The following is a 24,222-nucleotide window of genomic DNA, read 5'->3' on the forward strand; positions in this document are numbered from 1 at the left end:
GTAGTACAAGCGGGTTTCTGAGCAGTAGATTTTACCTTGTGGACACGTCTTTGCGTTTTCTTGTTTGCAGTTGTCTCGCTTTACAATGTTGCTGCTGCCTCCATCTGTCTTGACATGAAATACATCACTTCCTGCGTACAGTGCAGTCTTCTTTGTTGTCTCTTTTGACCAAAAAAAGAACCTGCAACCAACTGGACTTGATGGTAGCATGCGCTGTGTATGGTCCTCATGAGGCCTGAATGTAGCAGACATTTGTTCACACTTAAAAGTTCGACATTACAGTTCTGACTTGGAAGCCACATGTGGGGCGACAGAGGGCCGGTCCTCATGAGGCTTGAATGTAGTCTTTCAACTGGGTGGTTGTGGTTCGATTCCCGCCTGTGCGAGTCGATGTGTCCTTGGGCAAGACACTTCCTGACGGCTGTGCCAGCAGTGTGTGAATGGGAAAGGTAATAGAAAATGTGTGCTGCAGATACTGTAGATGCACTGTATGAATGGGTGTGAATGGGTGAATGGCAAAACTGTAGTGTAAAGCAGCTTTCACTGGCCATCAAGACTAGAAAAGTCTTGCTATATAAATGTACCATGTGTTCACAAATATAGCTCACCCTGGGGCCAACCTGCAATACCTCCAAGGTCCACTAGTGGGCCAGGAAGCAGTGATATAAAAGAAGGGACATTGTGTTTCAATTCATTTGGAAGGATTTTACACTGTGGCCATTGGGGCAGCCCATGAAGGGTCGCCGGGTCAAATCCCGGGACAGGTCAAGGTAACAGCTCAGTTTCACATGAAATGCCAAATCAGGTTGTTGCAGTCACTGAATCTTTACCTTTGCTCTCATTTCCCAAGACATCCTGTCTGTTAGTAGCCAACCGCTCAACCTGTCTGGATACTAACACAAGACCCTGAGGCCTTCTTTCATTCTGAGTCAATGTTTAGTTTTGAGTCCACACCTCTTTTTTTCACCCTCCCACCTCTCTCTCTCTCTCTCACTCGCAGAGCACAGAAACAAACCCGTTTTTCTGCATGAAACCAGGAAACCAATCAAGGCTTTGCACCAAGCAGAAGAAGAGACACAGAGGAGGTGACATCAAGACAGAGAGTGAGAGAAGAAAGACAGAGAGCAGCAGCAGTTGAGGCCGTGAGAGAGAGCAGGTTTCCTGTGCTGTGAGTACATGTCTCAGCTCTGTTGACCTTGATAATACAGAACTGGCTGCGAGCATGAAAGTGGAGTGAAAGGCTGAATGTGTGGAGAGTTAGAGGAGGTTGGAGACAAAAGAGTTTGATGACGATTGTTGTTCTTCCTTTGTCAGAGTTGACATGTTGTTGTGATGCACAGCAGTGGAAGTTTTGGACAGAATTTTCTTAAATGCTATCAGTCGCACACATCCATTGCTGGTTAATGTAAAGCCGTTGTGTTAGCACTTCTATAAGTTCATAAGTTCATTCACACTAACAGACTGACATTTAAAGAAGGTTTTTGCGTCACCTCCACACACTCTGCAGTGAAATGATGGCGGCAGCAGGTCCAGGAGCCTCAAGTTCTGAGCCCCCGATGAGAGAAGACCGATGGCTGGTGGATAAGGCCCTCAGAAGACTGGCCAAGCTCCATGAGCTGTGCACAAACCCCCGCCTGGGCCTGAGGAACAGTCCACCATACCTGCCAGACCTGGTATCTGAGACCACAGCGCTGCTCCTGCAGGTTTGGGAGCCCTACAGAGGATCTAAGGCTGCAGGAGGACACGTGCCCCGTGGGGACGAGGCTGTCTACCTGAGAGTCCACGTCAGGAACCTGCGGGATAAGACAGACAGAGCTGTGCTGCTGTTTAAAGAGGGACGGGAGAAGATATTTGAGGAGACATCAAACTGCAGGTGAGACAAAAAAAAAAGAACTGAACATTCTACAAGAAACCACATCGTACCTTCACTTTTTCCCCCCCCAGTTTTCTCTTAATCCACATTATTACAAAAATACAAAGTGACAAAATGCATTTATTTTCTCTACCATATAAAATCGGAAAAAAGCTAAAAACAGCAAAAAATAAACAAATGAATATATTAACTATAATATTAACAGCGAGACAACAAGGGTTTTGTGACAGATAATCCATAAGATTCTCTGAATTATAAATTAATCGGAGTCCAGGCAAAGCTGGAATAAAATATAACAGAACATAATATATATATATATATATATAAATATATATATATGTATATATATATATATATATATATGTATATATATATATATATATATATATACATATATACATACATAATATCATATAATATCATATATTACAATACAATACAATACAAAATAATAGAAAAGAAAAACAGGCAAACAAAAGAAGTTAACAGCAAAGGGGGCATCATTTTATTAGTAATTATTAAGCACATACTAACACCTTATTCTACATAACCTTATTCTACCTCTATTACGACATGAATTAAGATTCAAGTATTAATACGTGCTTAATATTTACTAATAAAGGGCCAGTGTGCTACTTGTTATTTGCATGTTAGTAAGTGTTACCATTATTTCCAGCCGCTAAAATATGGACGTGAAACCATTCTTCACTCAGAATTGAATTTTTTTTACAATCTATTGTTTAGTTGATACAGAAAAAAAGGAAATCAATCTTCTGTCCTTTCATCGATATTTTTAAGTTGAGGACTGACATCATCACACTGGCTTTATCGACCATATAAGCCATAAAAAAAATGAAAGCATGAAAGTAATTATCCGCAGCTTGACAAATGAAGAAAGCACAGCAATGAGAGTGAAATTTGAGGGGTTTAATTAAAGGCAGTGAATTTGTGACGCGCATGAAAACATGACGCTTCCAAAGCAACATGTCTCTGACAGATCACGATGTTTTCATAATTCTTTTTCTAAGTTGTGTATATTATATTTTATTTTAAAGACGAAAAAATTCATGACCTGGCAAGATGAAAAATACTGAAAAATATCTGAGTGACCATCAATGACCTGGGCTATTCAGAAAATTTGCAAAATGTGAAATAAAAATGACCACGTTCTTTTCAGTTTGGTCTGACAGACACAGTTATATGGAGTCACTTTTTCCTCTGAGGTCAAACCCACGTCATCGTGACCCTGATGTGACAGAAGTGGAAAGAAGAACAGTAACTTCTGAATGTGAGCAGCTCGATATAGACTTTCTCAGTTTATGTCAACGCAGCCGGTTATGACACCTTATCAACACTGCACTCTAATGAGGACAGACTGGAATCAAGCTTTGACTGTATCAAGGTCCATCAAGTCGTCATTACAGAAAGATTCTTTTACTGAAATACTTAAAATAGCAATTATTTAGATTAAATTTGTTGGCTGGAAAAATTCCGGGATCCATCACCTTGTACCTTTTTCCTAATTTACATTTAAATGGTGATATAACGTGTATTTGAGAAGTAAGACTTAAAGTTTTGTAAATGAATAAAACACAAGTGGCATCTCGCACGTTTCTGCTCATGTTGACACCCTTCTATTCTTCGGGGGGCGGCTGTAGCTCAGCAGTTGAGCAAGTCGTCTTTTAACTTGAAGGTTGTAGGTGCGTTTCCCGGCTCGTCTAGTCTACATGTCGGTGTGTCCTTGGGCCAGACACTTTACCCCCAGTTGCTCCTGCGTCATCACGATGAGAAAAGTGCTCTGTAAATACAGATCATTGACCATAACTGTCCAACATGTTACATGACAGGCTTGAGAGGCAACTAATTAGGGAGTCACTTTAAATACCTGTTGAACACTTGACAGGCTTCTAACTTGGCACACTGCACACACTGGTGTTTGGATAAAAAATATAATGCGAGAGGAACAGGTACGGTGTTTTTATCGGTAATAATAATTACAAATAAGACATTTTACCCACATGAGCCAGAACATTTGTGATGAATGGTGATGTCAGAGCTGTGATGGGAAAATTCAGCTGTAAAAGTCAGATCAGCCATACGTTAAGATTTTTTGCATCATCTTCAGTAATTTTACACACACACACTGTGGTCTTCTTGCCACAGCTGTGTCTGCATGGGCAGTCATGTGGACAATTCACTTTTTTCTTTTTTTAAATGTGACTCAGACATCACAGCCCGTTCTACAAAGTCTTTTTTTTTAGGTGTCTCGTTCTATACTGTTCTCTCAGACTCACAGCAGGAGCCGCAGTCTACTTCTGTTAAATAAGTAACAAAAGAGTTCATAATCACCCTTAAGTGAGATTTCTGTGGGGCTGTAAACGGGCTAAAAGCAGAAGTGAGAATGAACAGAAAAGACAGTACAGACCGTAACACCTGGACCACACACACACACACACGCGCACGTATTGAATAATAATTGCTTAGTAACAAGGTACAGTATCCACACAGATAAACATAGCAATACCACTGCAAAACAAAATAATTAAAACTTCAGTCAATATTTGTTGTTGATATTATTCTGTTTCTGTTTAATCTTCTTAACAGAAACAATATAACGTGTGTATAAATATGTGTATATATATATATTTATATATATATATATATATATATATATATATATGTACTGAACAAAAATGAATCAGCCTTGTGTGAACTCATTTGAATGTATGTTTACATGACATCAGAAAAAAAGCTTATTGTTAGTTAAACTAAAATTAAAGCACATGTAAACATGTCAGTCTGACTGAAATTGTACTAAATTCAATTCAAACGGCAGACTAACACACACCCAGATAATACGACTGGGAGTAGAGCTAATGCCGCATGTTCAGTTGAGGAAAGGCTGAGTCACAGTTCCCAGCCATGGCTAACACAGATGAATACGAAATTCAGGCTGATATGTATTTTGGACTGACAAGGAGGCTGAATTGTATATCAGCTTAAAGAACTGGATATTTTTAAGGTGATGAACACTAACATCCATCTGCATGATATACTGGAAACTGCCTTATTCTAACAAGCTGAATGCAGGCGCTTCGCTCCCGAGCAGAGCGGAGGCAGAAACACTTAAGTCACTAAATAGACACTCGTCCAATTGATGGAATTGTAGTGAATGGTTTAGTCAGACATTTGTTTACATTTGTATTTTAAGTTAGACACTACAGCTTTAAAGTAGCTGTAATTATTTGTAGTGTTAGTATTATTACATGTTTATAATATTATCGCCTCTTACATGCCGTGAAGTAGAAATAGAATGTTGTGAAATTATCCTACAGACACTTAACGTTCATGCATCCATCTTCCACCACTTCATCCTCCGCATGAGTGTCCCGCATGAGGGGGATTTAGTGGCATCTATGGGTGAAGTTACATTGTCGAGTTTCCTCTGGTCTTCACACCAATGCCTGCCTAAACTCGTGTCAGAGGACACTGACCAACTCCGTACAGTTTTCATCCATTTATTGACATCATTGAATACAGTACGTGTAGGTTGATCATCTAGATAGAAACAAAATTAGGTTAGTCAGTTAGTAAGTTCATCAAATAAATGCTAAATCACATCACAATCTAGGATCATTACTTAAGTTAAATCATACTGTAAATCTAAAGAGTGAAAATAAATGTACACTATTTAATAATACAGTGTAAATGAAATAAACACACCTCTTTAAGATCTATTTTTAAACCGATTTATTTTTAAGAGAAATTAAAATTCATAACCTTTGAATCTTTAGTATATTTAATGCATTACATGATTTTACCTCCCTCACTTCTATTTACAAACAAAGAAAATTAATTAAATCAGATTCAAATAAAGTCTACATTCCAACTAAAATAAATAACTCCCCACAAACTCATCACATTGCCAATCCAGTCTAAACCATCTGGTCTATCAGTAGTTAATAATCCCCTCAATTCACAGACATAATCCAGATAAAAAGCCAAATGAAATAAACTATCATCGGCAGACTGATGACACATTTAACAGCACAGACCTGCATCACAAATGTTATTAAACATTTATTAAAATATAATGTTCATACCAATGAAGAGACGTGAGTCACACACACACGTCTCTCCAGCTGGACTCTGGCGGACAAAAGAGCTTCACCTGCCCCAGAGATCCTCCTAATCCAAACTTCCTCAGGTGCTCTGACTCTCCTGATTAGCCCGTCTCGCTCTACCTGGATGCCACACCGAGTTGCCACACCTACCCCCTGATACTGCCCTTCTGTGCTACACTCACACGAGTCAAAATTTACCCAAAAAATAAAGTCTGTCAACTAATGACTTCACATGCATGTTGCAATCCAAAATACAGAAAGCCTGTCCTCCAGCCAGGGCGTGATTTTGTCCATCCTGAGCTACTGTACAAACACGGTGGTACAACCATGGAGCTATACTGTACTGTACATAAACTACATACAGTAGAAGCCACGTTGGTCATATTGATGCAACATCTCCCATTTGCTTCTATTTGATTCTACTCTAGATTTATCTATTTGACTTGAGCTTCTACATAGACCACGGCTGAATGATGGAAATATGAAGATAAAAGACAACAGTTCTTGATTTTCAGTGTCTCTTAACACATCCCTCCTAAATTCTACACACTGTTTCTTGACTGAATGAACTTAGTTCCAAGCATTTCATCAAAGATCAACAGGGTCAGATCATGCATCGTGCTAGTGAATATGATTTCATTTAGTCATACATTTTGACAAATGTTCAGCATTAAGCTCTCATCTTAAGGGAGTGGCTAAGTGGAAATTGCGGTGAGAACTTTTGCAAATAAATAAAACAAGGAAATGCATTGAGAGAGGGGCTAAGACTGAAGAATAGCCTGAGGTGACAAACTGGCCCCTGGAACATTTTGTGGTATTTGCTGACAGAGACAGAGCATCCTGTTTGTGAGCTGGACTACCTTTTATGTGTGAAACATGTATGGAACGTACTGACAGAGTCACACCTGTGCTGCAAGCTGGAGTTCACACTGTATTGATACCATATTGTATGTACCAGTAAAAAAAAACAACACATTTTAAATATTCACAGAAAAATAATAAAAATATAAAAATAATTAAATTGGTTTTGGTTGAGATACTGACACGTAATTAGTGTTAATTGTGTAACACTAAGGTAATTGCTGCTTTATCTCATTGACTTGTGTGTTGATTTGTAAACCGCTCACTCTCCCACACCAAAGTCCACAGAGAAAACCAGCGTTTTTGTAATCACAACACACTGGAGCCTCTGTTTCACCATTAAGTTTAATTATAATGTTATAGTAGATGTGTTATTTCAGCCTTTGAAATCCCTCATTCAGATTTACTTACGTGGCACAAACTTAACAAATAAGGCAGCACTAGACCAGCAGCTCCTGTGTTGTTCCTATTGTCTTTATGGACTTTGGCCTTTCTTTTTGGACTTTGGCTTTCCCATTATTGCCATTTTTTTTTGTTTGATATATAGCAAAGAAAAGCTAAATGGACCTTTTTCTGTGCTTTGCAACACAACTGACTGTCTGCTGCATCTTGTGTTCTCAGGAGAAACCTGACCAAACTGTCTTTGCTGTTCAGTCACATGCTCTGGGAGATGAAGGCCATGTTCCCTGATGGATCTTTTCAGGGCGACACCTACAAGTTGACGTCAAAAGAGGCTAAGAAGTTTTGGTGGAAATTGTTTGGCAACAAGTGAGTGTGTGTGCGTGAATGTTGTGACTTTTACATGTGCGTTGTGTGCCCATTCACCACATATCACTGATGTGTGCTGGCAGGTGCATAGTCCAGTGGAATAGTTTTAAACAGCAGCTTCAGCGTGTCCATGCGTTTGAGGAAGGGATGGAGTCCATGGCCCTGAAATCGACCATCGATCTCACCTGTAATGACCACATATCTGTGTTTGAGTTTGATGTCTTCACCAGACTCTTTCAGGTGAGGTGAACATTAGCAACTCGTTATTTATAGTGAAAAAGTGTGACTTATTGGGAAATATGCTTACATTTGTTTTCTTGGTGACAGGGGCGGTTCCAGGGGGGTTCTACACGACTAAACATTCATTTTTATATATTTTTTATATCACATTCTGTGCAAGACAATCATATAACTTTTGAACGAGGAAAACTTTATTCATAACATGGAGAACAAAGTACCTAACGTCTCTGTATTGAATGTGGATGGAGCATCTCTTAATAACGTAGGTTTCTCCACCTTTATCCCACTGTGAACTCACTTATTTTTAGCAGCACCGCTGTGAGGAAAAATGAAGTAGTGACGCCCAGCAAGTGAAAGTTTACTGTAGCACCTTTTATTTATTAAATAACATATTGATATTTGCCTTGGCGTATTGATTATGGTATTGCACAAGGAAGGATGATCACCTTTTATCTTTAGTTTGACCCTGTGGTGCACTGGTGAAAATGTTTTTAACTGTTTCAGGTAAACCTGCTAAGTTTAGTGTGAAGGCTTTAAAATGGTTCACTTATAGAGAGGTCTTCAACTTTATATCAACCTTATTCCTATGGCCCATAATACCTTGCGTGAATTATGGGTGTGACTTCAGCTGCTGCAGAACTGGCCTTTGTCATGGCATTTTACAGTGAGAGAGTAACAATTTAACTTTAACACTGTTAAATGTACAGAATTACATTTATTTTGTATTTTGAACCCAGTGTCCCACATCACCATGCCTGGGTTTTAATTTCAACATGGGGAGATCTTATCTTATCTTATTTTATCTTATCTTATCTTATCATGAAGTGATTAAGCAAATTAGGAATTAGGAAGGACCAGCGAAATGGTGTCACTGATGTGAAAACTGGAAACAGCCTCAAAATGTTTTTTTTTGTTTTTTTCCGTGAAGTGAGTTAAAGGAACTTTGAAAACCTCTCTTCTCCTTTAGCCCTGGAGGTCACTTTTAAGGAACTGGAACCAGTTAGCAGTAACCCATCCAGGCTACATGGCCTTCCTCACCTATGACCAGGTCGTAGCTCGTCTGCAAAACTACCTGCATCGACCAGGAAGGTGAGGACACACACAGCAACAAGCTCCAAAGCAGTGATGTTCTAAAATTAGACCCTTGAAGCACAGACCTCCAACCAAACTTTAAATCCAATTATTGGCTTTTATTAATAGAACTTTAAATATTCATTAGGGTATGATGATTCATTTATAACTTTCTTATTTCTCCTTTACACATCATATTGTCTTTTGATTGTTGGCACCTTTTCCTTGTGATACAGTGAGTATAAGAATATTCTTGCATCAGTGGTGTAGATGTTTCTAGAATGAGAGGATTTATATGGGAATGACGAGGACAACTAAACTAAATGCTGATCCGAGTCAAAGTAGCACAAGGACTTAGGGTTTGATTTCCAAGGATCTCTTTCTCGAACAGCTACATCTTCCGACTAAGCTGCACACGCATGGGTCAGTGGGCTATAGGTCATGTGACCACTGATGGTGACATCATCCAGACCATCCCTGAAAATACACCTCTCTACGTGGCACTCATTGAAGGCTTCAGTGAGGGCAGGTAAGCACAGCAAATACACACTGCTCTCTGATTCTTTACCCCCTTGTGTGTGAGTTTTTCCCAGTGAGTGTGTGTGTGTGTGTGCCTGCAGCTACCTGTACCCAGATGGCCGTGATGTGAACCCCGACCTGACGAGCTTGTGTGAACCATCCCAGAGGGGAAAGGTCAGAGTTACCGAAGTAAGTGGATGCACTTCATTTATCACACCACAGATCCTAAGCTGGGAAATCATATCTTGGTTGTTGATATTGACATCTGACACCCAACAGGAGCAGTATGAGATCTACTGTGAGATCGGCAGCACTTTCCAGCAGTGTAAGATCTGTGCAGAGAGGGATAAGGACACTCGGATCCAACCTTGTGGGCATCTCCTGTGCCAACCCTGCCTCACAGGCTGGCAGGTATGAACCTTCATCCACTTCATTATTGAAGCGTGTGGTCAGCCTTGACATTTGGTGGAGCCCTGTTTTCAAGTAGCGCTGCTGCTAAACATGCGCACACACATGGAATTGTGTGGCAGTGTGTGTCTCTCTCACACACATCATAATACTCTCCTGCCATGTCTCACAACCACAACAAGCGAAAAGACACCGTCTCGATTATTTTTTATTCAAATATAACGGCACTGCACCAACTGCTCAATGCAGTGCCGCCACACATGAGAGGCAACAGCAGGAATAGCTTTTAGGTTTATTAAACTGCGTTTTCCACTGAGTGGAAGTTCGGTACAGTACTTTTTGGCATTTTCCATTAAGAATAGTAAATAAACAGCCCCAGCTTTTTTATTCTATGATACCCTTCCCTTCGGGTACCAGAGATGTTCTAAAGTGTCGTTCCTCCAATGTTGTCCGTTGTGTTGCGTTCAATGTCGTTGTTCGTTGTCATTGCGCTACATGGCAGTCGGGTATGGCCCTCACCCTGTCTACCAAGTAAAAGTACTGTTCTGTTCTGAGTTGAAGCGCAAGCCTGACCCAGGGCTTTACCATTCAAACACCGTACCATAGCATTAGTGGAGACATTAGCTGAACTCACTGTACCAGTTTACTCGTGCCAAAGAATGGAACGGTATGGGGCTGGTTATCGTGGCACTATTCCTACTGGAAACGCAAAAAAAACTACATAGTGTCCTGTACAGAACCGTTCCACTCAATGAATTAAAGCCTGATCAGAATAAAAATATATCATGTAAACCAATCTATAATAAGAGGGCTGGTATACTGATCATGATTCTGATCGGTGTTCATACAAACAGTCGATCCAGTAACGGAAGAGGGAACGGACAGCAACGGGACGAGCATGTGCAGCATTTGTTTACTACGGCAGCGGAAGTTAAGCTACTTATAGTAGCTTAACTTATAATAGTCTGTTCCGACTGACCACCGTCACATCATTTCCTTGTAAATTGTAAATTCATTGTAAATGCAAACAAAGCTACTGTCTCAAAGTAGGTGTTGAGTGGAGCCAAGCTCCCCTGTAATTCCAGCCATCCGTGTTGTGTAGTCGTGGCCACGTCCGCCATCGTCACGGTATACAAACACGGTATAAAGTCAAATGCTCACGCTCTCACGATATTACAGTAAAAATGCCCAGATTGTTACTGCAATATTTTTTTTTTTGTTTGTTTTAGATCAGTGGAGTGAAACAGTCTGGGCTGACAGGATTAGATTTACGATTATAGTTTGGCTGATCATTGTGGTGATGTGGTTAGAGGACTACTGTCAGAACTATGCTCTGTTTAACACAGCAGCTGGGGAGAACATGCAAACTCAGTGCAGAAAGACCCTTGTCTCACCCGGGTCGCTACCCCGGGTCTTTTTAATTTCACAAAGATCACTTTTTAACAACTGAAATGTCTCTAAATGTGCCTCACTATATGCAACAATATTTATTCAAAATGTGTAGAAACAACCTGAACATGAATGGCGTGAACTACTGACCTGTCTGTGTCTCAAAACACAGACAGGTTTAAATGCCACCTTGAGTATTGATTTATTTTTGTTCACTATGAATTAGTCATCATTGGAGAGAACACACCACACACACAACTCCTGCTCCCCCCTTTTTCTGCATGATCAGTTTTAACATGAAGTGGAAATAAATGCTAATGGTTCAACAAGAAAGGGACTGTGAAATGATGCCTTAATTATAGATGGTGTCAAGATGAAAAGTGACATCTGTATAATTAAAGAAGCGAAACACAATGGAACTTTTAAGCACACATCGTCACATTAACGGACCCAAGAAAATATCAAATGGAGGCTTTTTAATTAAATCAATTACATAAGATAACACCCAGTGGTCTCAGAAACACATTTCAGACATCATGTGGGCTTTCTGTGCCGCAACAAGGCCTCTCCAACGACCTGCTTCCTCTTTTAATGGCACAGTGACATTTAAGACATCCACTCCAGAAATCTGCTGGCAAATGACAGCTTGATGCTCCACTACCTCTTTCACTCAGGCAAGCTATAGTAGCTGCAATTTATTCAGGAGGTGATGATGTATTTGCAAAGGTGCAGAGCAGTAAGTCCTGGCATTTGCCACATGACTTCCTGTGTGAGCTCAGGCCCACATCCTCCTTACATCACGTTGGTCACATGTACTTTGATTAAAAAAAAGCGCATGTGTGAGAGTGAGTGTCATAAAAAGAAAATTAGATATGCTTCATGGATGTCCAAAAGCTAATGTTCAGTGAAGCGAAAACAAAAGGGAGTTCAATTGTAAAGTCATTTAATCGCATTAAGGGAATTGCAGCTGAATACTGCTGAAAGGAAGAAGAGACAGGATCAGCACACTGAATGTTTCTCATTCAGCCGATCCTAATTATGCAACATGCGTCGTAACATTTCCACTTCTAAATGCAAATAAACTAGAATTAACAAACAGAGATGTGAATACAGAGCAGTCAAACTGAAATGTTTGCTTTTCACTGTACAGCAGGGCCGGAACAAACCTTTATGAGGCTTTATGATACTGAACTTGGATTAAACAAGCAAACCAGTTTTACGACATTGGTTTTTAAAACTTAGAAAAGGTTGGGCAAATGTTTACTGAATGAACAATATTTAACTCAAGATAAAACCAAATTATTTAAGCTCAACAATATTTAGATATCTAAATCTAAAGATATCCAGATTTCTAGATGTGTCAAAATGTAATTTCTCCACACATTACAGGGGGCAGCTGCTTAGTTTGCGACTCTGCTCAAGCATAATTTCATTTTTATGTCGGGTGAATGGTCAAACTTGTTAGGCATGTTAATTGATTCAACAGATTTTTGGTGGATGTTTTAAAGATGCCACAGGCTGAATAAAGCTGGTCTGTAGTTTGTAATCCAGATCTGAGGCCATATGTTGCCCATGTGTGACGGGACATTTGCATAATGAAATCAGTGGGATCACGGGAGGCTCTGACCAACTAAATTATAATAGCAGTTCCACTACACCTACTCTGCATACATACTCAGCCTCTTCTGGCGCTGGATCGATGGGAAAAAAAAAGCAAGTCAGATAATAAAAACACGTTTTAAAAAAGTATCAATTTCAATCATTAGAGGATTCTGTCTCAGGTCATCTGTCACAATCGAAACAAGCATGTCTGTTTGTGCTCAGGATAGAGACTTGTGATCCCTAAATGTTTAGTTATTGAGTTTTATCAAGCATGTGTTGCTGCAGGTTCATCAGGTACTGACTGAATCATTTGAACTGAGAAGACAGAAAAAGGCAAAATAGTCAATTTGTGCAAAACCACAATGTGCACTGTCTGTTCAACATATAGTATATCCCATAATATGCAGATTTCTCTTTAAAGACACTCCTCTAAATAAAAAAAAATTAAGCTTTAGAAGTTGCCACAGCGAATAATCTGCCTCCATCTTGTCCTGTCCCTTGTGTCGTCTTCTGTTACACCAACTGTCCTCATGTCAACCTTCACAACATACATGAACCTTCTCTGTGGTCTTCCTCTTTTCCTCCTGCCGCCAGCTCCATCTTCAACATCCTTTGTCCAACACTATCGCTCCCCTGCACTTGACCAAACCAGCTCAACATGGTGTAACCTGAGCTGTCCCTTGAATATACTCATTTCTAATCCCGTCCATCCTGGTCAGGATTAGATCTCAGCATCTTCAACTCTGCCTCAGGTCTTTTACACGTTTCCACTGTCTCCAAGCCATGCATCATAGCAGCTCTCATCACTGTCTTGTCAACTTTCCCCCGCCCTGTCACTCATCTCCACCCACTCCACCCTGCCTGCACTCTCATCTTCACCTCTCTTGGACACTGTCCATTGCTTTGCTCATTTTACAATGTCATTTGCAAACAACGTAGTCCACAGAGACTCCTGGACTGCCTGATATACCTAAATGAAAGAGTCCATTTCCAAGGCAATGGGTGTAAATGGATCAACAAGTGTTTGCATGCTGCTTTCATTCATATTTAGCAGAAGTCATCTGGCAACACGTGCCCGTACTGTCGCTGTGACATCAAAGGGACGGAGTCCATACTCATTGAGCCCTACCCGTCAGGCAGCGGTCACTGGGAGGAAGAGGAGGGGGAGAATGTAGACGAGGATGATCATGAAGACATTGAACTTGTGCTGAAGGAAATGGCTGCCTTGAAGGTTTGTGAATGCATTGTTTTTATATGTGTTTGGACTATGGCTGTGTGATTGTCTTTGAATCCTTTTACCGTCTACTGTGCAAACTGTAGTGAGTAGCTTTTAAATATTAAAAGCACAGTTTACACCAGTGTTTCCCAAACTTTCTATTTGGGGGACTCCAATTTTTGAAGATTTCAAACAATCGTGACCCAAATTTAAATATAAAAATAAAATTGAATAAAACCTTTTTATGCATGATATTTAAAACATATACACATGAATCGGTGTGAAAATTCAGCAAACTCATTTGGGGACCCAAAAGAAATCTTCCACAACCCATATGTGGGTCCCGACCCTGTCTTTGGGAACCTCTGGTTTACAAAGCTTTCTCTATGTTGCTATCTTGTGTCGCCTGGGGACATTCCTATGCACACAGGAAGTGACATGTTTTATGACAAGACAGACTGAGGCAACAGCAACATGGTGCTAGTAAATCAAACAGTATGATTGACAACACAAAGAACATTTAACAAGTGAATTCTACTGCTCAAAAAACTGCTCTTTCAGCAGTTTGACAGTATGCTTGCCCATGTGCTGCTACTTTATACACAGATGCTTCCTCAGTCAAGTCTGATAGTATTGCTTGACATCACCAAAGGTTGTGCATTGCAGCTTTAAAGGAATTCTTCCCCAGTTTGAATTTGCTCAATGTATTACTAGAATAGAGGTAGTATTTTTGAAAAAAATTGTGTTTCCCCTGAGTGGAGAAATATCTTCATTCTTTTTTTGTTGCATGTCCACCAGATATGAAACTGCAACGCTAATTCCGCACTTTTAGAATAGAATAGAATAGAATAGAATATACTTTATTAATCCCTTGCGGGAAATTCTTTCGTCACAGCGCTCCAGTGTACAAAGGTAACGAATGTTATAGCAGCAGTTTTTTACAAAGTTAAAAACTATAAAAATAAGTACGAATAGACCTAAGAATAAAATTACACAGTTAAAGAATACAAATAAAATAAGAATAAATTTTAGACCCACTCGTAGGGGGATGGGACCTCATTCCCAGAATGTAAACAGTGTCCGCCATCGTTGCTAACAGTTACGCTAACAGGACCAAGTGTCTCTGGTGGGTAACAAAGAACAGAATGAAGCTGTTTCTCAACTCAGGGGAAACTGAGGTTGGGAAGAATTTCTTTTCAAAAATACGACCCCTATTCCAGTAATACAAAGCTAAATGCACATCGGTGAAGTATTCCTTTAAATAGACACCAAGTTTAGAATGTGCATGCTCATACAACCTCCTAATCTCCTTCTGTTTATCTGAGGAAGCCCTGTTCTTTAACAAGGAAGAACTAAAGTTAAAACAAATGTCACCTCTGGCTGTCTTCTGCTTTTTGTCTCCCTCATACCAACAGTTCTCGAGTTTGGATTACCAGGTGCCCAGCTCCCACCTCTGCATGCCACCTCTGCCCCCTAAAAACAGCACAAGCTCTTCAAGTCCTGCCAACCAACCGCAGACGAAAGAAAGCAAGACGGTGGACAAACACTCCAGTTCAGTGAGTTTCACAGACACCTCACATAGTGACATATTGTTGCTGTACACAGTATGACGCTTTGGCAGCTTGGTTATATGATAATAATTCTCTCCAGTTCCTGAAGACACTGCTGTAGTGTGAATGTTTGTAGAAGTAGCTGGTGCCTGCACAATCTTTGAGATGTGTTTCCTCTCATAAACAGGCTCACGGCGTCAAAGAAGGACGTAGGAACTTGAGTAGGTGAGACATTACACTTTTTGTCTAAGAAAACCAGAAGCAGTGCTCAAGCTTTCACAGAGCTATGTTTTTGAGTAGAACATGATGTAAATTTAATTTGTACAGTCTTTAAGGAAACTAAGAGACAGCCTTGAAATAAAAGGGACAGTTACGTTTTTTGAAGTGTGCTTGTATGAGGTACTATATATACAGTCTGTGCTGACTAAACATACACAGCATGTTCACACAGCATGAGTGTGACTGGCAATGCACATGTACATAGACACATGTGAATCACATCAGGCTGACAATCAACAGGGGAGACAGGAGTGGAAGTAAAACTTAACTTGGGAAATACTACAAAATAAATAAGTAGAGCCTGGAGAGAGAAAAAAAGGACGCAATCTAGCTTTGTGACTAACATTACACTCTAGACTCTATGGCACAAAGTTAGCGTTGGCATTAGCAACATGCAGAGCTATGTCAATAATTGCTGTCTTATCTCTTGGTAAATCCATTCCAAGTCCAAGATTTACCAAGAGCTAACCATGGAATCTGTTGCTTGTGGATTCCCATCGCCCCGTCTTCGTCTGCTCACTGTGAGCATGTTTCATAGCAGTGATTCCCCTCCACTGTCTCTCTGGATCTGTGGGGATCCATCTTCACTTTTATGATGAAAATAGCCGAAAGAAGAGATGAGCTGTCTAACGTATTGCAACAACTGATTAAGTGTTGTCTTCTCAAACTGTGGTACGTGTACCACCAGTGGTACGCAAGTTTCCTCTGGTGGTACTGTGATCAGAGTGGAGTGTGTAGAAAATTAAACAATTAATAAATAATAACAATATTAATAATAATGATAATAATAATAACAACAATGATAATAATAATAACAAGTCACCTTATCTTTCACTCCACCATAATCTAATTTCACTAAACCAGTGTGTAAACTATATGGTCTGTATTATTTACATAGCGCTTTTTTGACCACTCAAAACTGATTTAAACTACAGTTTTGCCATTCACTCACATTTTCATACAGCACAACTATGTGCAGCACACACTCATCTTTCATAACCATCCACACGCTGCCGGAACAGCCGCCAGGAGCCACACGGGGTTAAGTGTCTTGCCCAAGGACACATTGGCATGTAGACTAGCAGAACTGGGACTCAAACCTACAACTTTCGAGTTGAAAGATGACTCTGAGCTACCATCGCCCGTACATGTGAGGAATAGGAGAATGATGACAGAGCAAATTATCTTAAATCTGCCTCCTGTGAAAAGTCTGTTTATCTATTTGCACCACTGTATTTTAACGTTGGTGTTAAATCTATAGAGGTGAGCAGCATTGTTTCCTGCCAGAGGATGTTACTTTAGTTGTGTGATGTCAGTTATTGGAGCTCTATAACCATGACACAAAGAACTAAAAACGCAAGAAAACAAAATCACCTGGAGTAATCCTAAGGCCATTAATGTATACAACAGTTGTTGAAGAACTGCATACACGTGTGACTTTAAAATGTTGTGTCCTGTAGGCATCAGATAGAGGCATCACACAGCAGTGAGGAGGAAGATGACACTCGTGGGCTGAGGGTGCCTTTGTCAAACACACTCTCTCACAGGTAACTGACAGTGGTCTCCACTGAGACTCATGCTAATAAACCTGTATTTTCCACCTGACTCTGCACATTTTCACTGTTAGTAATCATCATAAAAGGCTGTCATGCATCAAAATGTAGAGTAGGAATGCTGATGAGGTGGTTTAATTCAACTTCCTTTTGCATTGTTGCAGTGCTGAATACCTGCCAGAAGCAAAGTTACCTTCTTCATCCCAGCAAGGTGCTGACAGTAAGTTCTGGAATGTCGTAACCTTGTATCCTGAACTGTACACATACAGTGTTGAAATTAATTGATGTGTGTGGGTACAAAAACTGTCTCTTGTGCTCCTCTATTGAAACCAATACAAGCAAGGATTCAAAGTACTGGGAGAACTCATAGACACAGAATCTATATCCACTGAACTTGTATAACTCTTGTTATGTTGCTTTATTGATCGTAACATTTGATCGTAACATATATGTGTGTGTTTTCCTTTTGATTGCACAACAAATCTCATTGTTTTATTGAGGTGCAATGACAGCAAAGTTTCTATTCTATTGTATTTGAGATGTTTTATCTATTCTATTCTATTCTAACTGGAAAGTTTAGTTTGCTAATTCCCCTTCACGTCCTAATGCTGCCTCATTTGGTACGTTTGTGCTTCTTTAATAAAGTTGAAACAACATCAAACACTGAAGTTACAAAACAACTCATTTGAACTTACTGAAAGAGGCAGCAGTGAATCAATAACTACTGTATGCTGTGATGTAAAATCTGGGCTTTTTTCTAGTTTGGTCTAGAGTGTGAACACAAACTCCAGTTTCCACCCAGAAATTATGATCTCATATATCTTAAATATAAATTATAGACTTAAGCAGGTATACATTTAATTAGGTCAGACTTTTGTTTGCGCTGATTTGTGATGTGTCACTACCTTATGTAACCATAATGAAACCAGAACTAGCCCTTTAATTCAATATCACTTTGAACACAGTCATTGGGGCTATAGTTAGTGTTTTTTAATTGCTTCATTTTATGAACAGGCTTTAAAGTGAAATTTAATATATTTTTTTATAATGGAATGCAATTAAGTAACGTGTTTGTAGTGTATAGATGTGATTCTTACATTTTTGGATGATGTCTTTTGCACACAGGTGGCTTCACACTCTCGCACCCAGCCAACGAAAGAAGAAGACACAAAGGCAAGGGTGAAAGGAGAGCTGGTCCCAGAAAAGACAGACTAAGTCTGGGTGAGATAACGAGAACAATGTCATCGTGACAAAAAAAGAAAAAAAAAGACTCTTTAAATGAAAAGAAAGATAGATGTGAGGAGATACTGTATGCTGTTGCAAGAATTCTGCCCTAAAATGGTTTGGGCCGTCATATTGATATTGATATTGGGACAGTGTGGGTGAGACAGAAATCTTGACCACTGAGGCCCGCTACTGTTTAATAATCACACTGCCATTCTCTCCACGTTACATCAACCACTCATTATTAAATTAAAGCTGCATTCCTTTTACAGTGTGAGGTTGCTCCAAGAAATTCCGACTACATATGGAACGCACTTTCTTCTCCTTCCCTCAGTTACACAAATCAATGAAATAAATCACACACCTTGGTCTGCTACCTCATCATTTCATGTTGTTCTCTTATTGTATTGAGATTATCATATTCCATATGTGGCTCATGTTTGTATTCCATATGTGTGGCTTATTTCCTAACACATATACAGTAGAATAGACACATATGGCTGGATGGAGGCATAGTCTCTACTTTGAGAAAAATAATAACCTACTGTTGTTGTATGTATGCGTAGGTAAATAAAGTCCTAAATATCAATTCAAAACCAAACTATTTTGTAACTGACAAATACTTATTATTATTGACCTGAAAACATGCACAGATGAATAAAAAGTGAGTACACAACAGCGTGGTTTTATTGTGCTTTTGATGTTTTGGCACATGTGTGTTGAGACTGGATGACAAAGAGGCACCAGAGAGTGATACAGGTGATACGTGGTAATTGACAGGGAACCAAATGGAAGAAGTGAGGAGGGGAGACTTTCTTCAGGGATTGGCTGCCTGAACGTCTTCAATCCAGTAGAGGAACTCGCAGACTTTGACGTAGACGCCGGGGTAGTTGGGTAGAGCACATCCCTGACCCCATGACACAAGGCCGTAGACTTCTCCGAGACACACCAGAGGGCTGCCGGAGTCACCCTGACAAAGAAGAGCAGCTCTCTCTTACTTACAGTAAATTACTGTGAGTGTATACGCACAGCAAATGTATGTCTTTTTGGTGACTGTAAATTGTGATTTAGCAGTATTTTTCCTGTATAATTACTTTATTATACTGTAATATGTCTAATTGTTTATATAGTAATCATGCCATACATTACATACATGTGATTTACTGTTACTTCAGTTGTGCCATATTACTGTGAGTTGGCAGTATTTCCTATACAAATACTATCTTATACTGTAGCTTAATAATTTTGTAAAGTATATAACAATGATTTAGCAATATTTTCTGAATCTTGTGTAAATACTTTTTTTTTACTGTAACTTCAGTTATGAAACATTACTGTGACTGAGCAGAACTTTCCAACATAAATATTGCATTTTACTGAAACTATGGTATTATGTCATACTAATGTTACACTGTATATAACTATACAATTGCCTTTATAAATACTGTTTCGTTACTGTAACTTAACAGTTATACCATATTATTGTAATTTAGCAGTGTTTCCTATATTAATACTGTGTTGTAGTGTAAATGCACAGTAATTATATCATACAAGTGATTTAGTATTATTTATTTTTTAATTTTTTTAACGTTTTTTAAGTGCACAGTTATGGAAAGGAAATAAGTCAAACTCACATTGCAGGCATCTCTGCCTCCGTCCATGTATCCGGCACACATCATCCTCCTGGTGATCATGCCAGGATAGGCCCCTTTACACACTTCATCATCAATTACAGGCACGTCCAGACACTGCAGACGACGGGGCATGTCCACTGTAACCCGGCACAGCAGAGACTTTTTACAAAATATGGCTATGGAGTGCTATACATTTTTGCATTTGTCACCAAAAAAAAATCTATTCTTCTGTAATGATTCTAAACTGATTGTGAAACATTATATATCTGAAAAATAACCAGTAATTTTATGAGGGAAAACAAAAAATATCTCAGTGTTAAATAGCATTCACGGCCTACAACTGAATGTCTCTTAACCCCTCACTCTTCCACACTCAAGTCCATAATAGGTAAGTAAGTAAAATTGATTTCTATAGCATATTTTAAAACAAACTCACTAGAGAAATCCATTTTTGTAAAATGGATGTAAAATTGCAGATTTTCTTCATGGACTTTGGTGTGGGGAGTGACACAGATGTCAGTTTCCAGTGTAAAAAAGCCTGTCACATGGCAAGATGAAGTGGCAAAAGTACTTAAAATATCTTAGACTTAAGCAGGCACCAGTTTCAACAAGTGAGCCGTTTGTTGTGAGGCAATAATTTTCCTATGGTTTCATTGAGAGCTGGTGCCAATGCAGGGAAAACATGATTTAGTAATGATATTAGTACTTTAACTTTATGTGTGGTGGTGGCTCAGTGGTACTGCGAGTCATCTTTCAATGGGAAGGATGTGGGGTCGATTCCCGGGTTCCGCTTGTCTACATGTCAGTGTATCTTTGGACAAGACACTTAACAGCTGTACTGGTAACATGTGAATAGGTATGAAAGATGTGTGATAGAGAATGTGCTTCACATAGATGCACAGCATGAATGGGTGACAAGCAATATCTGTAGTTTAAAGCAGCTTTGAGCAGTCATCAAAACTCGAGAAGCACTAAATAAATACAAACCATTTACCATTCACTTTTTGAAAAAAAAAAATCTCTGTTAAAACCCACCCTGGTCGCCCATGGCAGTATTTCCCCAGCCAGACACAGAGCAGGCAAGCCCTCCCACGGGGCAGCCTGTGGGTAACGGGATGGGAGCGACTGCCTCAGTCACCTCCACAGGGTGGAAGAGCTTGATCAGCATGATGTCATAATCCAGAGTCTGATAGTTATAACTGCTCATATTCAAAGGAGACAAATGGTCAATAAAGAATGGAAATGATTCTCAGAGATGGTTGGGTTTGTTTGTTTTTCACTCACTCAGGGTGCCAGATGATGTTCTCCGTCTTCATGAGCTGCTCAGTACCTTCAAATACTCGCAAATCGTGTTCTCCCAGTAGGATCTGCATGGCATAGGGACTGAGACGAGAGGTTAAATATGCAAGAGAAGCAGAGCGTCCTGTACATTTTGCAGCTGTGCTACATGCATTACACTGTATTCAGGCACACACATACAGTGCATAACTGTCATATTGTATAAACAGTGAATCTAAAGGGTTCATTTTCATTGTTCTATAACAGGGTTAGGGTTGTTTTTGGTTTAAGATGATTTTGAGAGGGGTGGTGGGGTGTTTTAGTTTTGATAATGTTTGTCATTTACAACTCGAAGCTTCACTTTGCTGTGTTTGTGTAACTCGTCTTGTAACCACCGTGTCAAAGTGCTACGATCTGTGTTATTGGGTGAAGCAACAGACCAAAACATGAACAGAGTTTGCAGTTTGAATTACAATTTATACTGCATGAATGAACTAGTTGTATGAAGCATTTTTATCGTCCATTGGTCATTTCATTTTATTTTATTTTTATTATATTTTATTTAATTTACTTTATTTTTGTTTGTGTGTGTGGATGATCAGCATTTTTGATATGGCAAAGATTTTACACCAGATGTCCTTCCTGACGGAACCCTCCCATTTATCCAGGGCTTGGGACCGGCACTAGGAGTACACTGGATTATGTCTTAATATAATAAATGTCTTACACAGTGTACCTATTAGTGTATAGTGTTATGCTATAAGTATAGATAAATAAAGGAAATAGGGTTGTAACCGAAGGGTACAAGTTCAATTCCCGAAAGGGTCAAGTCCTGGGCAGATAAGTGCTGCCCACTGCTCCTGCCCCTGGTTTGTGTGTGTTCACTACTGGTGTGTCACAGGTGTGTAAAAAGCCAGCATGTCCATATGGGTCCCTTCTACCACTTTATCCTCCACATGAGGGTCATAGGGGCGGGGGCACTGGAGCCAATTCCAGCTGACACAGGGCAAAAGGCAGGGTATACTCGGACAGATCCCATGTCCATCACAGGGCCACGTGGAGACAAACAACCATCCACTCATGGCCAATTAATGTGTCCAATTTGTTCAAATCTGCTTGTTTTTGAAGAGGAAACTGGGGTACGTGGCGAAAACCCACGCACACACGGAGAGAACATGCAAATTCCATGCAGAAAAGCCCTTGTTCCAACCGGGTCGCAAACTCTTGCTGCAAATGCAAGAGTGTTAACCGCTACACCAACCATGTGGCCCTTACTAGGGCTTCATATGATCTCAGGAACATGGTGGGCCCCACCTAGGAAGCCTGTGTGGGCAAACACAGGTTGGCCCGCCTTGGAAACCACGGACAAACCTGCTTGGGACCCATATGTCAACCCAAATATCACACATGGACATGCTGGCTGCTAGAGTTTAAATTCACTGTTACCAATCGGTGTGTGCCAATAAAACTTATTCTAATTCTAATACACACTTACTTGTACCAGCAGTGGGCGACAGAGAGCACCCACTGCTTGCCGATGAGTACTCCACCACAGAAGTGGTAGCCATAGTTGAGGGAGGCCATGTATGGACGAGAGTGAGGCTCACAATCCTGCCCACCGATGATGCGTCCATCCTCACGAGGAACTGCCACTGTCTCACACAAACACACACATTAGAATACTTAGACTTAAACCTCAATTTGGCATTGGTTGCATGTGTTCTCGTATGTGTAATCATCTTTGTAAAAGTGTGCCTTTGTGCGACTTTACCGGCAGCTCCGATCATCAGCAGCAGAGCCAGCAGTGTCATGGTGTCTGGTGAATGATCAGAAGACACCTGAACTTTTCCCAGCTCATATTTATATCCCACCAGGACTCGACCTAACCCACTCGCCCCCACTGCCAGCCTCCTTTTCTGTTGACCCCATCTGTGTCCTCTGTGTCCATGAACTCAGATATACGCTTTTATCAAGCTTATCCAGCCAATTCTACCCCATCGTGGTGAGACTCCACCTGTGGAAGTGTTTTTAGCAGCTGTCTGAGTTTCTCTTATTGGTCACTCATTGTTGGCCGCGACATAAAACTGTGGGCACAGTTATATAACTCCTGATTGATAAAGCAATCAGGTCAGTTTGTTAAAGATTTGTCAAATTGATGTTGTTTATGGCTCTGCCCTCTGCTTTGCGTTTGTCCTTGAATGAGAGTGATGATAAGAGAGGTGAGAAAGAGCTCATCTGTGGTCTGAGAAGAAGAAAATTAACATTGTTCTTCTTTTATCTTTCTTTCATACGGAAGCCTTGTAGCTCTAATATATAAAGTTGGAGTCATTCTGTTGTGTTGTTTGTAATGACAGTATTACTGAGAGGAGATTTGCAGACATCAAATAAATATAGACACTTTTATTTCGGTGCCCAAACTCAACAGATGGATTTTATGCTGCAACAAATGCTCTATTTAAGTCTAAAGTCTAAATATTTTATCGACTGGGTGAATGCAGCGCAGAAAGGGATAATTTTCCAGAGCAGGAATACAGAATGGAGGAGGAGTAAACAAATATTCAGCAGTGGGTGGAGGGAACGAGGTTGAGGAGGGGAGGGGAGCTCAGGAAAACACAGAGGCGTACGAGTATAAA

The 24,222-nt window shown here is 40.0% G+C and overlaps 2 protein-coding genes across 3 annotated transcripts; one reads left to right on the forward strand and one right to left on the reverse strand.

The window, feature by feature from the left end:
- Positions 1–1,032: 1,032 nt before the first annotated feature.
- On the forward strand, positions 1,033–19,293 carry cblc (Cbl proto-oncogene C, E3 ubiquitin protein ligase). 2 transcript variants are annotated; one of them, XM_044034712.1, is made up of 14 exons: positions 1,033–1,168; positions 1,508–1,873; positions 7,480–7,626; positions 7,710–7,866; positions 8,834–8,955; positions 9,329–9,466; positions 9,558–9,645; positions 9,736–9,867; positions 13,907–14,086; positions 15,487–15,627; positions 15,809–15,846; positions 17,361–17,447; positions 17,618–17,673; positions 18,579–19,293. In XM_044034712.1, exons 2-14 carry the CDS (start codon positions 1,512–1,514, stop codon positions 18,701–18,703), a joined length of 1,773 nt encoding a protein of 590 aa, XP_043890647.1. In that variant the 5' UTR covers positions 1,033–1,168; positions 1,508–1,511; the 3' UTR covers positions 18,704–19,293. The 2 variants fall into 2 exon arrangements, with proteins under 2 accessions (XP_043890647.1, XP_043890645.1); XM_044034710.1 differs by having other exon boundaries at positions 1,108–1,168; positions 13,910–14,086.
- Positions 19,294–19,342: 49 nt separating this feature from the next.
- LOC122775034 (trypsin-like) lies at positions 19,343–23,446 on the reverse strand. The gene is made up of 6 exons (XM_044034713.1): positions 23,361–23,446; positions 23,085–23,241; positions 21,596–21,694; positions 21,347–21,510; positions 20,312–20,448; positions 19,343–19,647 (listed from the first exon to the last, which is right to left on the reverse strand). Exons 1-6 carry the CDS (start codon positions 23,398–23,400, stop codon positions 19,495–19,497), a joined length of 750 nt encoding a protein of 249 aa, XP_043890648.1. The 5' UTR covers positions 23,401–23,446; the 3' UTR covers positions 19,343–19,494.
- Between the last annotated feature and the right edge of the window lie 776 nt (positions 23,447–24,222).

The sequence above is a fragment of the Solea senegalensis genome, linkage group LG9, assembly GCF_019176455.1.
Source record: "Solea senegalensis isolate Sse05_10M linkage group LG9, IFAPA_SoseM_1, whole genome shotgun sequence".
Taxonomy (NCBI): domain Eukaryota; kingdom Metazoa; phylum Chordata; class Actinopteri; order Pleuronectiformes; family Soleidae; genus Solea; species Solea senegalensis.

Coding starts and splice junctions, on each gene's coding strand:
- cblc (XM_044034712.1), top strand. CDS start 1,512: ATGATGGCGGCAGCAGGTCCAGGAGCCTCAAGTTCTGAGCCCCCGATG. Junction 7,627..7,709: donor TGGAAATTGTTTGGCAACAA/GTGAGTGTGTGT, acceptor GTGTGCTGGCAG/GTGCATAGTCCAGTGGAATA. Junction 9,868..13,906: donor CCTGCCTCACAGGCTGGCAG/GTATGAACCTTC, acceptor ATTCATATTTAG/CAGAAGTCATCTGGCAACAC.
- LOC122775034 (XM_044034713.1), bottom strand. CDS start 23,400: ATGACACTGCTGGCTCTGCTGCTGATGATCGGAGCTGCCG. Junction 20,449..21,346: donor TACTGCCATGGGCGACCAGG/GTGGGTTTTAAC, acceptor GCCGGGTTACAG/TGGACATGCCCCGTCGTCTG. Junction 19,648..20,311: donor GAGGCAGAGATGCCTGCAAT/GTGAGTTTGACT, acceptor CTTCTTTGTCAG/GGTGACTCCGGCAGCCCTCT.